Source organism: Plectropomus leopardus, chromosome 17, assembly GCF_008729295.1.
Source record: "Plectropomus leopardus isolate mb chromosome 17, YSFRI_Pleo_2.0, whole genome shotgun sequence".
Classification (NCBI taxonomy): domain Eukaryota; kingdom Metazoa; phylum Chordata; class Actinopteri; order Perciformes; family Serranidae; genus Plectropomus; species Plectropomus leopardus.
Window position 1 is genome coordinate 9,478,344 of NC_056479.1, and position 15,715 is coordinate 9,494,058.

General features: G+C 40.0%; 1 protein-coding gene across 1 annotated transcript in view; it reads right to left on the reverse strand.

Moving 5' to 3' along the window:
• Positions 1-1,461: 1,461 nt before the first annotated feature.
• Positions 1,462-15,715, reverse strand: part of ngfra (nerve growth factor receptor a (TNFR superfamily, member 16)) — a 38,565-nt gene continuing 24,311 nt past the window's right edge. Inside the window, exons 5-6 of the mRNA XM_042505853.1 lie at positions 13,993-14,213; positions 1,462-4,943 (exon numbers count right to left, since the gene is read on the reverse strand). Coding sequence (XP_042361787.1) covers positions 4,891-4,943; positions 13,993-14,213 — 274 coding nt within the window. The 3' untranslated portion in view covers positions 1,462-4,890. The remainder of the gene's footprint in view (positions 4,944-13,992; positions 14,214-15,715) is intronic.

Consider the following 15,715-nt stretch of genomic DNA (forward strand, 5'->3'; position numbering starts at 1 on the left):
ATCCCTGGCATTTATTCAACAGACATGAAAAAATCTATCTTTTCATTCAATTCTCAGCCAAAAAAAGCTAATAGGCATATTTGACAAAATATTCTACTACAAACTATTCCTCTAATATTTTAACATCAACTTTCACAAACAAAGGTAGTTTTACTGTAGCTTCAAAGACAAAGTGGACACATAATGCAATGACATCTCTGTTTATTGTATTATAGATGCTCATTTCATTTGCACACTTTTGTTTTTTTTTTTACATTTTATAGTGTATTTTTGTATCTTGTATCAACTCTAAGAAATTCACATTTACACAATGCATTTTACATTAGTAGGTAAGTACAGGTGACATTCCTCTTGTTCGGGAGCAGGTCCTGATCTTTCTGTAGCAAGTCTGTAACAATATCACAGAGAATCACAGTGAACCTCCCCATACATTTCATATTATGGCAGATTACATGTCTTGTTGCTTCTGAAATGGAGGTACATGATAAAACGTACTGTACATGCAAAAACCCCTGCACAGTAGAGCTGATCTCTATTGACTAAGAGCATTTGTGAGTTTTAGAGAAGAAGTCTCAGTTGGCATGTAAATGTTTTTGTAATGCTACATGACCCTATTAGTTGCCAGTATTTATAGCATGTTAACATACAGTATGTCTTCATTAGCAACCTATGTATCCCTTTATGTTAGTGCCAGGTTTATACAGTTTGCTTGAGTCTCCAAAGTTTATCAGACTTTTGTTTTCTAAAAACCTTCATTAGCTCTCAAAATATAAAATAAAATACATAAAATCATAAAATAAGTGGAAAAACTGCAAAAAATATAGTCTGAACTTAAAGACACCTGACACTGTACACAGGCACTTGAAATGTGGTACACTCTTTGAGTGCATTCATATTACATCTAATAAGTGCTACAAAATAACATATCCGTTAGAAAAAATACTGACTCCAGAAGGTGTAATACTATTCAGAATATAAACCAACAGGGAAACATAAAGACAAATTTACAACAGCAGAATGAGGGCAAACTTAAAACCTTATCCTTGAATGTGTCTTGCATATTTTTCGGTTTATATTTGGGTTTTACATTCTGACATTGTATGTCTGACTTCACAAGCTGCAGGAGAAAGAGAATAAGTTGGTTCGGGGTAGATGAGCGCACTGTTTGAGGGTCGATTGTGCCTCAGGGGGAGACAGAGTCGAGGAGTTTCTTTTCTTTAAATCAACACCCCGGTCAGTCGCACTGTAGCAGCGTCTGCTTTAATGTCAATGCCACAGCTAGGATCAGGATGAATCACACAGCTCTCTCAGTAGAGGAGTGAATCATACACTGTCGCTCTGTGTGTGTGTGTGTGTGTGTGTGTGTGTGTGCACGTGTGTGTGTGTGTGTGTGGGTGGGTGGGTGTGTGTGTGTGATCACATGTCCACAACACATGCACACATCAACTGAGGAACTGTGAGCAAAGAACAGCAGCTTTTTATTCATTTTCATTCATAATGCTGCAGTGATGCAAGATGAATCACAAGTGAAGGGACCACAAAGTTTAATTGTCTTGAGATGTTATTGACCATGTGACTGATCCATGCAGCGGCTTCACACTGGATGTAATGACTCACTTTCCTTGTCATCCTGAAATTTTTTATCTAACTGTTGCTCACTGCACTCTTCAAGCTCTGCTGACAAGTAAACATGTCCTATCTCTCCTTTAAAATAATATTTTGCCATTGTATTCGCTTTCTTTGCCAGAGCTGCTTGAGAAGTCTGATACAACGTGTTATAGTACATTATTAGTGATGTCAACAGTATACTGTTAATCAGTTAACCGGCAAGAATATTTTTGACAGGTTACACATGTCTATAGGTAAATTTTGCTACTCTTCAGTTTACTGCACCACCTGGGTGTTGTGGGAGATAACATTAGCTAGCGGCGCTGCTCATTCAGCGTGTAACAGCATCCAGATCAATTAGTGTTGCTGCGGAAACATGGTCGCCACCCTGCGGAGTTCCAAGGTTGCCCTCGTTAAGTAAGCCGCTTAATTTTGAGCAGCAAACCCCCTTTAGCATTGTTAACTAAATGTACTCACTGTTAACTCTGTCATCACAATGAGCAGTGTCAGCACAACTAGTGGTGGTAACATTGTTAACAATGCTAAAGGGGCTTAAAATGAAAACGCTTACCCAACAGGGCGACTCAGGACTAGACCAGAGGGTGTCCACTTTGTTTCAACAGCAACATCCTGCCACCTGGGCAACATTTTTAGCAGTAATCACAGAATAAGCTAGCTCCCACCTTACCTAGGTTGTGCGCTTTGCAGAGTCGCCAAGGCTAACAATAGCTTAATAGTGAAGACCATTGTTTGCGTTTGTTGATATGGCTAGCTGACTGTCTGGCAAAGCCAACAGAATATTTAACAAAATGCAAAACATTTCCATCACAAAACACTAACATTTTACCACCCGGAAAGTGCTTTGAAATGTTGAGCTGAAGCTCACTGTGTCAATTGAGCACCAGAGTGAAAGGAAAGGCCTCTTGTATGTTGCATCATTTTGCTTTTTTTTTTTTTTTCAAAAATTAACCAAGCCATTACTAATCAGTGGGTGTCGAGCTATCGAAAGAAAAATTAACCAAAACTGACATCCCTATTCAGCATTTGACCAAATGTGTTTTACACTTAAGGTTTTTTTCATAAACAAATTAGATATAATGTGTTAATTAGTTAGACCAGTTTTTCCCCCTGTTTACAGTCTTTATGCTAAGCTAAGCTAACCCACTGCTGGCAGGAGCTTTATATATTCTGTATGGGCATGGGAGTGGTATCAATCCACTCACCTAAGTCTCTGCAAGAGTGTGAATAAGCGTATTTTCCAAAATGTCTGACTGTTTCTTTAAATTCATCATTGCCTGGATCATGTTGAAATCAGCTAACCTGTATCTTTCTACATTTTTTTATATCAACATAACAACTGCTTTACATCTGCTCCTGCCTACCTACCTACTCTATCGTACATCTACAGGTTGTTTACAGAAATCCTCTACAGATCTCTTGATAATCTTTAGTCACGCAACAGCAAGAGGGACCCTGAGAAAGTACGTGCCCCTGTAGGAATGAACGCTAAAGCAGTGCAGTCGAACTCAGCTACAGTATACTTCTATAACAAGATCTCTATGTTGACTGCTTTTACAGTTACAGCCAGCAGCAGGAGGGAGGCAGCATAAAAGTGGCCCTGTGTGATAAAAGGTACCAGCCTGCCTTGCAGCTAAGTGCTTTTATGTCACCATGGTGATATAGTAAATGTCAGTGGACGCGGACTTAGATAATTGATCTGTAATGTCATGCTGTGGCTTCAAAGAGGGTTGCCCCTCTGTTGTCCGCAGCGTTAATCCCGATGAGAAGTGGCTGAGCCGAGCCAAGCGGAGGGTAAATGAAGCTGAAACCCTGAGGTAATTACTACCTGCCTGTCAGGATGTCTCTCTAATGGGCCCCGTGTTGACGTAAGCGCTGCCGCCAATGCATTGGCGCCTCGGCACTGTTTATCAGACTCTATCGCGCAGACAGAGCTGTACACAAGACTGTAAGAGTGAGCTTGTGGAGGGTAGTGGCATCAGCGAGCTCAGGATGGTGAAAGCCTCTGAGGGGTGTCCCAATTTTCCACTCAGTAGGCGTAAAGAATGACAGATGGGATTCCTTTTTGCAGTTTTTTTTCCCCCGTACCAAATACATTTAAGCATCTGTTTAATGAGCAGCTCTGCATACTGGGCTACTGAGTGATGACGTCATTTGACGTTTTTGCTCGCCCCTCAAACATTATCGCAGTGAGTCAGCAGAGCTCCGCAGTCCAGCCTCTCATGTTGGCTCCACAGAGGACCGTGGCGGCACCCTGCTGAATCAGCTGTGTAACTGGAGCCCCCAAAATGAAAGTGATGCACTAAAAACAGGAGACAAGCATAGAGGTGTGTTACATTATTAGCATGAAATTACTGAAACACAATCCCTAGAAGTGCTGTAAAGGAGTCCATGTATGTCAAGTGCAAGAAAAAGCATCTCGCTGAGTAAAAATAGTTGATTACCGAGCAGGCTGCACAGCAATCATCCTTTCTTCACTAAATATGAGCCACTTGCATCAGTTGGTGCTGCCAATCTCAAACAATGACGCAAACATTTTACAAGACAACATGCCATGAAATGCGTCTGTGGTTAAATGATAAAAGAACAAGGAACTTCAGAAGAAGTTCAGAAGTGACTCACGGCTCCCCCGCTGCTTTTTGTATCGCAGATGACGGCGGGGGTCTAATAGAGTGAATCCTATGGAGAGAGACAGAGGATTATCTGAGAGTGGGACGCCACAGAGGAAGATGTGAGAGGGAGAAAAAAAAGGCTGTGAAGAAGAAGGTCTCTTTGGAGATAATGGAGAACCTTTCTGCCTATTTACCTTTCAGGCACATATGTTTCATGGCTAGTGATTGTGGAATTAAGGGGAAATCTAAAGCTTAATAACGGGCTGAGGAGACTATGTTGGCAGTTAGTGTTAATTATGTCAATATTAGATACTGGAATAGTCAGTTATTACGAGATGCACTGGCATATACAATGATTATGTATCTGCAGTGGCATTGGTACAGAGGGTGGTTGATATTGCCATAGAGGTCCAGGCACACTGATTAATAGAGTTGGACTCTATATGCAGGGATGAAGAGTAAGACTGTGGCCCAAAGGTGCTGGCATGTCCGTATAAGTCAAGTCTTTGCTCTGTGGCCACTTCAGATATGAATCAGTCAGTTTTACATTCCCATGTGGCCCCCCTTTTCCCCCCGCTTTCTTTTTGGTCCACGGTTAAAGTCCCCACTCTCCTCTCCCTGTCGTCAGCTCCACTCTGACTTCTCTTCTTCCTCAGACTTCAGGGGGAGGCGTGTCAGGCTGGGGGCCACCATCTACCCTCACCACTGTGGAAAGAAAATAAAAAATGATATCTCAGGCTCTTAAAGAGGACATAGGTATTTAAATCACTTTTTTTACATAAACCTTTTTCTTATTTGCACTGTTACACTTATTTTCTTGTACTGATGCAGTCTTGTGTTTTCCACTGAGCAGCTCCTCTTAAGTAAGTGGGAAGTCCTTTGATTAAGGGCACCTTGATTAGTTAACAGCCACAATGTCGTGACGGCTGGTATTGTTTTCACTTAGTGTGTCTGTGTGTGAGGCATCATGGCAAAATGTGATTCTGGAGATACATGTTACAACAGGAACTACCATAGACCATGGCTATTTTTTTATACTGTCATACCTTTCTGGAATTTCACCAGGGTGTATGCTATATGAGAGTATCAGTTATATACCGTGGATACCATTTTCCTTATTAAACAGTGAAACACAACCTTCTGAATTCATGTTTCTCTCTTTTACCCAAACTAAGATTTTTGTACTGTGGAACCTGTTGGGGTTTATTCCATGTGCCCATATTACCAGGTCTGTTGCTTTCACAGACTTTCACTTTTATTTTATGTAAAATTGCAGTTTTTGATATTGGGCTTGATAAATTACACTGAATTGCAAAGTTTACCAGTAGCAAGACCATCAAAAAATCCCTTTAACAAACTCACACAACTTGTGAAGTATAATCCAAACTCATTCATACAGTTGTATGCTTAGTACTTTCCAAACACATATATTTCTACTAAAACCTTATTATGTAAAACTGAAACTGAGACTTATCTCTGCCAGATTCCAAAACTGAGATTTTTTTTTGTGAAAATTCATGTGTTAAGGAAATACTGAGCACACAATTGGATAACTGAGTCTTAGAGTCACCTGCACAAGTTGTGTGATGTTTTGTAAACAGATGTTTGGTATGGTTCCGCTGTTGTTCAATGTGGTACCCAGTCAATCAATAAATTAATATTTTTGCCATCATTTTCCATCTGGACCTGTTTTCTTCACCAATTCAGTGTAACTCAGCATGAGAAATTGATTTACAAATGGTCATATTGTGGGTGAATTATTCCTTTAAGTCACAGATTGTTTTATATTGCAGCTGGGGTGATCCCATCGTAAGATGAATGTTTTTTCATTGAATTCCCGGAGAGATAATAGCCTCCTTTCCATCCAAATAATATAAGTCCTGCAGGGAAAAACTGTAAACCCCCTGATTATCACACTTTTCCCTGCAGGGGGCCCTGTGGTGTCACTCACTCATCTGAACCTGTTAAACTGGAGTCATTAGCCGGATGAGGATGGGACACAAATGCTCTCTTTTCCCACAAACCTCTTAACCTGTTGTCAATTGAGGGATACCATGGAAACGCCTCAGGAATGCAGAGGCGTTTCTGAGAGGACCCCCGAGTCCGGTGGGTGTTTTCTCATCTTTATCAATGCATCCTTGTGTCAGGGGAGTGTAGTACAAGAGGGTTTATTTTAAAGCTTTAAGAAAGGGAGATTTTCATGTCGACTTATAACTTCCTACCCTCCCACAGTTTTCATTCCTCTTCCCTTCCTAAAAATCTTTGTCTACACATTTATCTGTTACAAACTTGGATTGCTGTACCCTGCGTCTTTGCCCGCTGTTTCTACCCACATTGATTCTATCCAGTGACAGCCACAGTCCATAGCACTCCTTCTTTCCTTCCTGTTTAAACAGACACTCTGCAGGCATGAGCAGTGACAAAGAGCAGAGAGACACTAATACTGGCCAGTGCTCAGCCATCTGTAAGGCACACATGTTCAGGCATACGCACAGTGGCTTGCACCTGTACTTCTACCTCAATGCAAGCGTTCCATTGCGCTTCATTTTGGAGGCAGTGGTGATAATAATGGCCACATGCCTGTCCGATGTTTTCAGTCCAACCTCATTCCAAGAATTGATGCAAGCTGTCTTTCACCTGAACCAACCGGAACCAATTTGCTCTGAAATGTGAACTTGCAGCGAAGCTTTGTTACCGACTTCTTCTTTCTTTCTTTTTCAGCACATTCAGGCAATCCTGATTGGACCCTAAGCCACAATACGAGCTTTTAAATTTGCTGACTGGAATTGAATTTGAGATGTCTTCATGATAATCACAAGAACTCCCTGGGAAAACTTAACAGACATTGGGATGGTTTTACTCATTTAAAAAATATATCACTTGTTTTGTTAGTTTACTTATCACTCCCAGGGGGGCAGTGGTTCATTGCACAACTTATTTTACTGCTTATTCATTTAAATCCCTAAAATTCAATGAGTCGATTATGCGTTTAAAGGGCGCCTCCTTTTACCCACGAGAGCACCAACCCCTTCACTCGCTGTAATTTAGCATCTTTCTCGGGGGTATGGTATAAAATAATTGTAACACTAAAAAGCCCTGTAAACTTATATAATTGATAATTTATCAGTTATCTTCTATATGTGATCAGATCCTACATGAACACAGTATTTTCTGCCAAAGATAGTTGTTTATTTAAATTTAAAGATTTGTTTGTTTCTTCTCTCTTTGTGCTTGTCTCACTGGTTTGAATCATCAGATCTGTGAACAAGCAAATATTAACGCTCATCTTTTATCCACTTCCCAAATTGCTCCATCCATTTGTTTCTAATTATTTTTATTATTTTTTTCTTCTACTGTCAAATATAGTAAGTTGCTTTACTAATTTGATGTAAGTTTACTAAAATATGCACTGTGTAGCTGTGTTGTGTCTGGAAAAATGATCAAAAGTAGGACACGAATAGATTTTTGATCAGACTCAGCAGATTGTAACGGATCGTGAGAAATTAACGTGATTGGGATAGGGGCTGAGCCTTGTGACATTCCAACAAGAAATGCATCGAAAATGTAATCAGGTGATCATTTCAGCGTAACTATGAATACAGATGCAACACAAACACAAAAAAATTAAACACTGCCATCATTTTTTAATCAATTATCCCACTACTTCGCCTAATGTTTGCAATTTTTTGAATGCGGTGGGAATTCAGACTGTAATGTGCAAAGGGGATTTTTAGTTCTTATTGTAGTTCCTGACTCTCTAAGCTCCGGCTTTTGCACCCATAAGGTCCAATGGGCGTGCACACTGTGGGCTAGTTCCATCAAAGCCAAAAGTGAGGAGATTTCCATCAACTCTCAATGAAAAAGGGAAAGTGATATTGCTAATGTCTCATGTTGTCGTCACCCAGCAGTGATGGGAATACTTCCAGACAGAGAAGTTTTATTAAAAGCCCCTCGTGTGGGAGGAATTATGAGTCATCCGACCTTTTTTTACTGAAATTGCATTAGTATTTTTTTTTTTTTTACATGACTCAGCTACATTATTACTGTAACTTGCTGCGAGATAAAGTTACACACTGAATGTGCTGTTCAGCTCCAGCAGGTCCCTCAGGCTCTTGTCCAGAATCATAAATGCAAACTAAACTACTAACCCTCTGTAACTGTTAATTTTGGTGCTGTAATAAAGATCCCTGTCCCTCAGGGTTTCCATAAAGGCTTTTTTTTTTCATCATAATTTCCTTGTGGCAGTGGCGTAATACTTGAGGTTGTTCTTGGTCTCAAGACTGGTTTCAAGATCACTATTTGTTTCAAACTCAACTGCACTTTTACTCAGTCTTGTCTCTGCTTCAGACATAGAGGATTCTGGGTTTCACTTCAAGTTTTGTTAAGAACATAAAGAGGGATGACACTAAAATGCCTGTGCAAAAAAAAAAAAGTGTTGTAAAATTATGGCCAAGTTGATTTCAGCTGTTTGCACACATAAAATTCACTTCTGTAATCTCTTCTGATTATTTTATCAAGACGTTTCCTCATGTTGCATTTATAAACACACAGTACGGGAATAGAAGAGTGATTGAAGAGGAATATTAGTTTTGTTGGGGTGTTTCTGTAGGAGTGTTTGAGGAGTGCCTTTGAGTCTGCTTATACCTGGTATTAAATCTGTCTTTGATGATATGATCACAAGTGGACAGCACTTTGTATAAGTGTAAACAACCGCCAAGACGCACTGTGAACTGATCACTCAAACCACTTGCCAAGGTTGCCTGCGACCAAACACATAACAGGAAAATACTCCATAAATGTAGGATGTGGTGGTTGTTTATTGTTTGGTAACAGTGCACTAACTCTCTCTAACTTACCCATTTTATGAGTGTTAAATGATTATCCATTGTTGGTGGAAAGAGACGTGCTGACTTCTGCTGACAGCGACATCTCAAGCTTTACCAATACAACTGCTTATGTGACTAGCAGGCAACTACAGAGTGTGGATGTAGTAACTAAACCTGGGCCCCTTTGACTGTCTTGCGTAAGTGACGTAGGCAGTGACGAAATCTCTCGATACACTCTGCTCTTGGTATCTGTTTAGGTGTTCCTGACTACAATGTTGCCTTGTGGCTTTTATATGAAGGCCAGCCTTCCGATTTCATTCTTTATTCTGATGAATACCAATCTGTGTTACTTATAATCAGGACTTAAGAATTTTCAGTCAGTTTTAAAGATTTCTGCAATAAGCTTACGTCATTTAGCTTTTTGAGTGACATTTTCCTTGACTCCGTTTTGTGTAGACTGTGAGGTCAAACACAGGACAGGGATGCACGGATGGGAGATGTGAGTGAGGGCTTAGAGTCTTGTTTAAATTTTAAACACATTCAATATGCACGATTCAGAGGGGGAAGCAGGCAGCAAAAGAGGTTGCGGAGGGGGGCAGGGAGGGGTGCTGTGCAGATAGACGGTTCTTTTTAATGGAGATGAGCAGACAGAAATGAGGCCAAGCACCCCTCATGTCAGAGCTCTCACCCCTCACCAGTGACTCATGCAGGGAATACCCTCTCTGAATGTTGTCAGTCAAAACACAGGACATTTTCATTGCTCTGTATCTCTTTTTAAAGGCTTATTGGACTTGTTTTGACTGGAGGTGTTCCCATTATTTTAGCCGGCAGTGAAATATGGTTCATTGGCAACAGGAAACCCCCTGCGATTATCGTGGATTTATTGTGCATATTCTCACCCTCTCGCGTATTTTAACAGAACCAGTTGGTTGTGGAAGAACCGACGGCCCCCAGCATGAGAGCATTTGCTGCCTTTTTTAATGGCTTCCGCACCCGTAGACGGTGCTAATGCCAATTAGCACGTGCTAAACGCTGGCACTGGATCAGATTTTGAAAGGCAGCGAGACCAGGCCTGGATCCCGTCTTGTAACACCTGCTAATGAGCCAATCAGTTAGAGAGGCGACAGGGTTAACGGGGCAGTCATCGTCTAAATGAACCAATCCCGAGCTGTTCCTCCAAAAGAAATTCCTTCTTTTCTTCGACATGCAGCAGGCTTTGCATTTGTTGAGTGGAAGAATGGAAAGAGGGACTCAAACAAAACACAAAAAACAAAATAAGCTTTTCCCAAGCCTCATTAGAATGTAATGGGTATCCCAGAAAGGACAGATTGATGTGGATTGTTCGAGGGAGGATTTATCAGCTGTTTGCCTTGTTAGCACTTATTATCCCTGTATAACCATTTATTAGGCTTTGCTATAATTCACAATAAGACTTGGAAGGAAATGTATAAGATTCTTTTTGAAAAAGTCTGGGAGAGAAGCATGAATGAGTGAATGAATAACAAGATCATGACTGAACTTGAGACTTCTTCTTCAGGTAAAAAGCCTCTCAGGTTTTGTGTATAGATCGAGTGAGAGCGCTGGTTTCATCTCTTTAATGTAAGTGCTATTTGAGTATTGAACGAAGGTAGACTGCTCTGAGGTCACATCTCATCCCTGCAGCACTTGCTTTTATTCTCTGAGCTGTTTAAAGGTTATCCTCCTTTTGTAGCAACTCTGTGCAGATTCCACACAATGCACCTTGCCTCATTTTTTTGTGTTTGTACTCAGTGTTGTGCAGTGAGTGAAATATGTTAATTACTTAAAGATTTAAAGAAGGTGTAAAGGGATGGATAGAGCAGGTGGCTCTCTAAGAAAATCAGTGACACACGGTAATAGGTCTGAAATATAAAATACAGAATAATTCACCAATTTTCCCCTTTGTGTTGCTAGTTATTTTAGTTTAAATGATGATGCTGGAGACAGTCTGTTTTTATTGTCAACAAATACTATTAAAAGACCAAAACAAAAAAATTATCAGACCAACAAATATTGTCTTTGTAGCTGAAATATGATATAATATTCCTCTTTGCTATAAACCTCCACCAGTCAATGAGTCAATCCCACACACAATCTTGCCTCCATAATCACTCACTAGTATGCCAAGTGTGCATTAATCCGCGGCTGAAAATAGTTTACTTGACATGCCAGATGGTTTCTTGCACAGAACCATATGAGTGGACGTCATTGTAAACTGTTTGGAAAAGGGTGGGCATTTTTAAGTAAAATAATTGGTGATTGGATGAACCATCTGTCTATCACTGTCTATCACTGGCTGACTTTGACCAGTCAGTTCAAGAGGAGCCAGTTGGTGAATCAAGCTCTTGTTGATGCCAGTGGGTAGAACAGTGAAAACATCTTTTCCATAAAGGAAAGTCCACAGTGCCACTTAACTCTTTACTCATCTTTCAATAATGAAATATGGCGCCGTCTAAAAGCCACAGAAGCTAACATTAGCAAACTAGCAAGCAGGTCACATAGCCCAATTAAATATAGATTAATCTACCCTCCACCGAAAAATTAAGATTGTGAAAACATCCGCAAACACGTCACCACCATAGACTATATAAATTATGAATGTAGCTACCGTGATGTCACGCATTGGTTTGTGGACTGCCGTTTTGAAACCTTGAGTTCTGCATTTCAGGCGCTGCCATATTGGGGGTTTTTTTTCGAGTCAGAAATGTTCATATTTAGATAATGGACTGGAGCTGTGGAGAAGTGAGGGATGGATCTGACTCAGACTGTAGCGACATCTCCCGGACAGCCTGTTACTCAGCGTTAAATATCCTTAACTTCTTTGGGCCTTACTAAAATTTAAACTGTTGACTTATATAAAAGTTCACCCCCCCATACAGCTGTTATGAATGTTGAAATTACCATACGAGGGTGTCGTACATATGAACTCGTGAGCACAGTAAACACAACCCCATTTAAAGGCAGCAATACTTTCCAGTTCTGATGTAACTGATGCCTTAGCAGCATCTATTAAAGCCTGTGCTATCATTTAAATACAAATATATGAACTACACAAGATTGGGAAATTGTGCAAATTTCGACATATTTTTTAGTTTCTTTTTCACAGATAACTGGAAAAAGCAACAAAACTCAACAGTCTGTTTCTCTCTCCCTCAATGCACTGCACTGAGAAAAGTCTATTAAGCCCATGGTAAACTGCTTTATAATAGATCAGTAAAGTGCATAATGTTGTTTTTATCCCTTCAAGCCAGACATGATCAACTGAGTTTATCTCAAAAAACCTTTTAGGTTTTGTCTGGCTTGCGAGACTGCATGGCAAAGTCTATCCCAGACATGCATCCAAAATATTTCAGAGACGGACAAATATAGGTACAGAGGAGTAGTAAAGGCAAATATAGATCACACGTATGCAGTTACGTGCTTTCCTCATACATTACATTTCTAATATGTGCTGTACACTAAGATAGAAACTGTGTCAAACGTCCGTCAGCATTCATTTTTTTTAGCCTCATATTGATGGTACATGTCAACATTTGTGATTAGGAGGCATCTAGCCAAACATATACATAAAGCAGTCAAGCTCAATCTGTCTAATATTCAGTACACGCCTCACATTCGTGTTACTACAGGACCTCACTCATAATCTCTACATTCCTGCAGGCTAATACATCATGCATGTAAGATTTGGCCTCACCTATCTGCTCTTGGCAGCTTCGTCCTGCTCCTAGGTGATATATTGTTTTGATCTTTTTGCTCTGAGGTAAAGGGCACACTGCTGCAGAACCACTACTCACAAAATCTCAGCACAGTATCTTGACATAATCAGTAATGACAGCTAGAATATCACGGTGTGAAGAAGGAATGTATTCAAACTTAAAGGAGGGTCTTGTGTTAAGTTAGAGTTTCTGTGGTGAATATAAATGGAGGGTTACAGCCAGGAATCACGTTAAAATAATAACATCTGAACTGTCAGATGTTCTACATTTAACAGATATTAGATGCAAATGTGATGCAAGCGTGTTGCACGCTTGGGTGTTCACACTGGCAGGGTTGTTGCTGTCCTGCATTGTCAACAACATGGTCCTGCAAATGTTTCACAATAAAATGCCTTGTGTCAACAACTGACAGGATTCTGTCGACAGAAATGTTGGCAGAGCACTTCTATTTTAAAACGGAAGTAGGAAAGTTTGAGTAAAACAGATACATTTGTATTCCTCATCTGTGTGACAGATAAAGATACTGAAACTGTAGTAAAAGTGGTATAGACTCAGTATAATCATCAAAACACCAACAAAGGAGCTATCATTTCTGTGGATGTGCCACGGCCGAATTAATAGAACAACATGTTCTGCAACGCTCACGCAGGCAGTGTGTTACAGGCAGCATGCAATCCAATACAAAAGCCGTGCTGTAACATTTCTTTATGCACATGATATTCAGATTTTGGTGCCTTTGTCGGAAATGTGTGAATTTAGTCATATGTTTATTACAGGGGTTAGTCAGAATTGGAAATACCGTTACTAATTATGTCCTCAGTGCAAAAACATATCATTTAATGCCAGTGTTGCAGGCATTGTGACTTGTAGACTTTTATGCCAGAAAAGTGACATATGATATCCAAATATCCTTGGACAAGATTCTGAATGCCAAATTGCTCCCAATGGCTGTTCAATCAGTGTGAGTGTGTATGAATGTTAAAAAACTGAGTAGCAGATGGCATCTTGTACAGTAGCTTCAGCCCCCAGTGTAGAAATGTATGTCTGATTGGGTGAATGTGACAAGTGAGAAAGCACTAGTCTAGAAAAGCACTATACAAGTGCCAGTCAGTTTAACATTTACCATATTGTTTTGCAAGGATCTCATGAAAATGATTCTATTAACCTCAAAAACAAAGTGATTTTCAGTCTTACCTATCTGTTCCTGTGTGCGTGAGTGTGAGGGCTGAGCCTGGACTTCAGCCTGGGCCTGCTGCTGCTGCTGCTGCTGCTGCTGCTGCTGCTCCTGCAGACTCTGACTGTCCACCGAGATGCCGCTGTCGCTGTGCAGCTTCTCTCCCTCCGGCGTCACCATCTGGTTGTTTGTAGCCGCACGGTTATTTGCTGCCTGCTTGTTCTGTTTGCAGCTATTCCACCTGTGGAGAAGTGGCGTGTCAGAGAGAGATAACAGTCCACTCAATATATATGATAAATAGTGTTCAGAGTTTTAGATATTTGGATTTCACATTGGAAAGAAAACAATAACTGATAGGGGAAAACAACATTTTATGTAACTGTTTATGTGTCCATATTCAGTGGTAGTGTGGTGAAAATTAAGATATCAATTACTTTTTTGTTTTGTTTTTTTAAAGAAAGATCAAGACATGTTTTTAGCCTCTGTGAGACCAAACAGGACGAGCAGAAAAAATGCAGTTAGCATGTCAGGCTAACTAGCTACTGGCTTATTAGCTACAGTTACCAACTGCTTTAAAGGAGCATCTCACTACGTTCCTTTAAATTTGACCTCTGACAGGACCATCCAAAATTACCAGAGATAGCTCCATGTTTGCCAAACACATTTCTTGGCATTAAAAGTGAAAACATAGCTCAGTCTTTTAGAATACAAGCAGCTGTCTAAGCTAAACCAAACAGGCTAAAAAGAACATTTGTTTCCTTATCCTACATAAAATTGATTATGAATAATGAATTCGTTATGCAGTGCAACACAAGAACAATGCTCTATTCAGATGTCTTCTACATGGACTATCAACTGGTTAGGATGCTAACTTTCACCTGAAAAATGTAGCATAGAATCAGTTTGTTAGCACAATATCATGTATTTGGTCATTAGGAGCATATTTTAAGACCCCTATGGCCTAAAACAATTGAGCTTGAAACATTATGAAGTCTAGTTGGAGACAGATTTTTCAACCTACTCATGGAGCTACTTTGCCACAACAAATAAAATCAACAGCTCACAAGAAGTGAGGAAGCTGCTTTTGAAATCAAAAACCCTTCATTTCAGAAATTTCTATGAATTTCAGTGGTTACTTGTCATTGAAGGCTTAATATGTGTTGCATCTTTGTGTTCAAATAGAAAACTATAATAAGATGCTCATACGATTTGTTTTTAATGAAAAAGCTTCATAATTGTCTAATGACCCTTTCTCAGAGGATGAATGACTCATGAATTAATAATTAAAATATTCATGAGGTATTGGATGGTTCACTACAGTTAACACTTTCAAGTGTTTACTTATAAATGATTAGGTGTCAAAGAAATTCACATAGTTTGCAGTCTTTTTTCTGCATGACAAGTACATGAGGATTTTAGGCCAGATGTGTTTGTGACTCTGCCGATAAATCTGGCACTTGAATATCCCCCTGGTCGGCACTTTTCAAACAATCAATGCCACTAATGAGGTTGTTTACTTGCTTCAGATGTGTTTCAGCCTGGGCTTGTATCTGTCTGTATGAGTGCTTGCATGTGTGGTGGTGTGTCCTCATTAATGTGTTAGTGTGTTAGTGTGTGTGTGTGTGTGTGTGTGTGTGTGTGTGTGTGTGTGAGACCTCTGTAATGCATTAACTGTTGTGAGAAAAACTCTTTGTGGCATATTTAAGTGATTCTTTAGAAATAGGTCAAAACCTTTCAGACCAT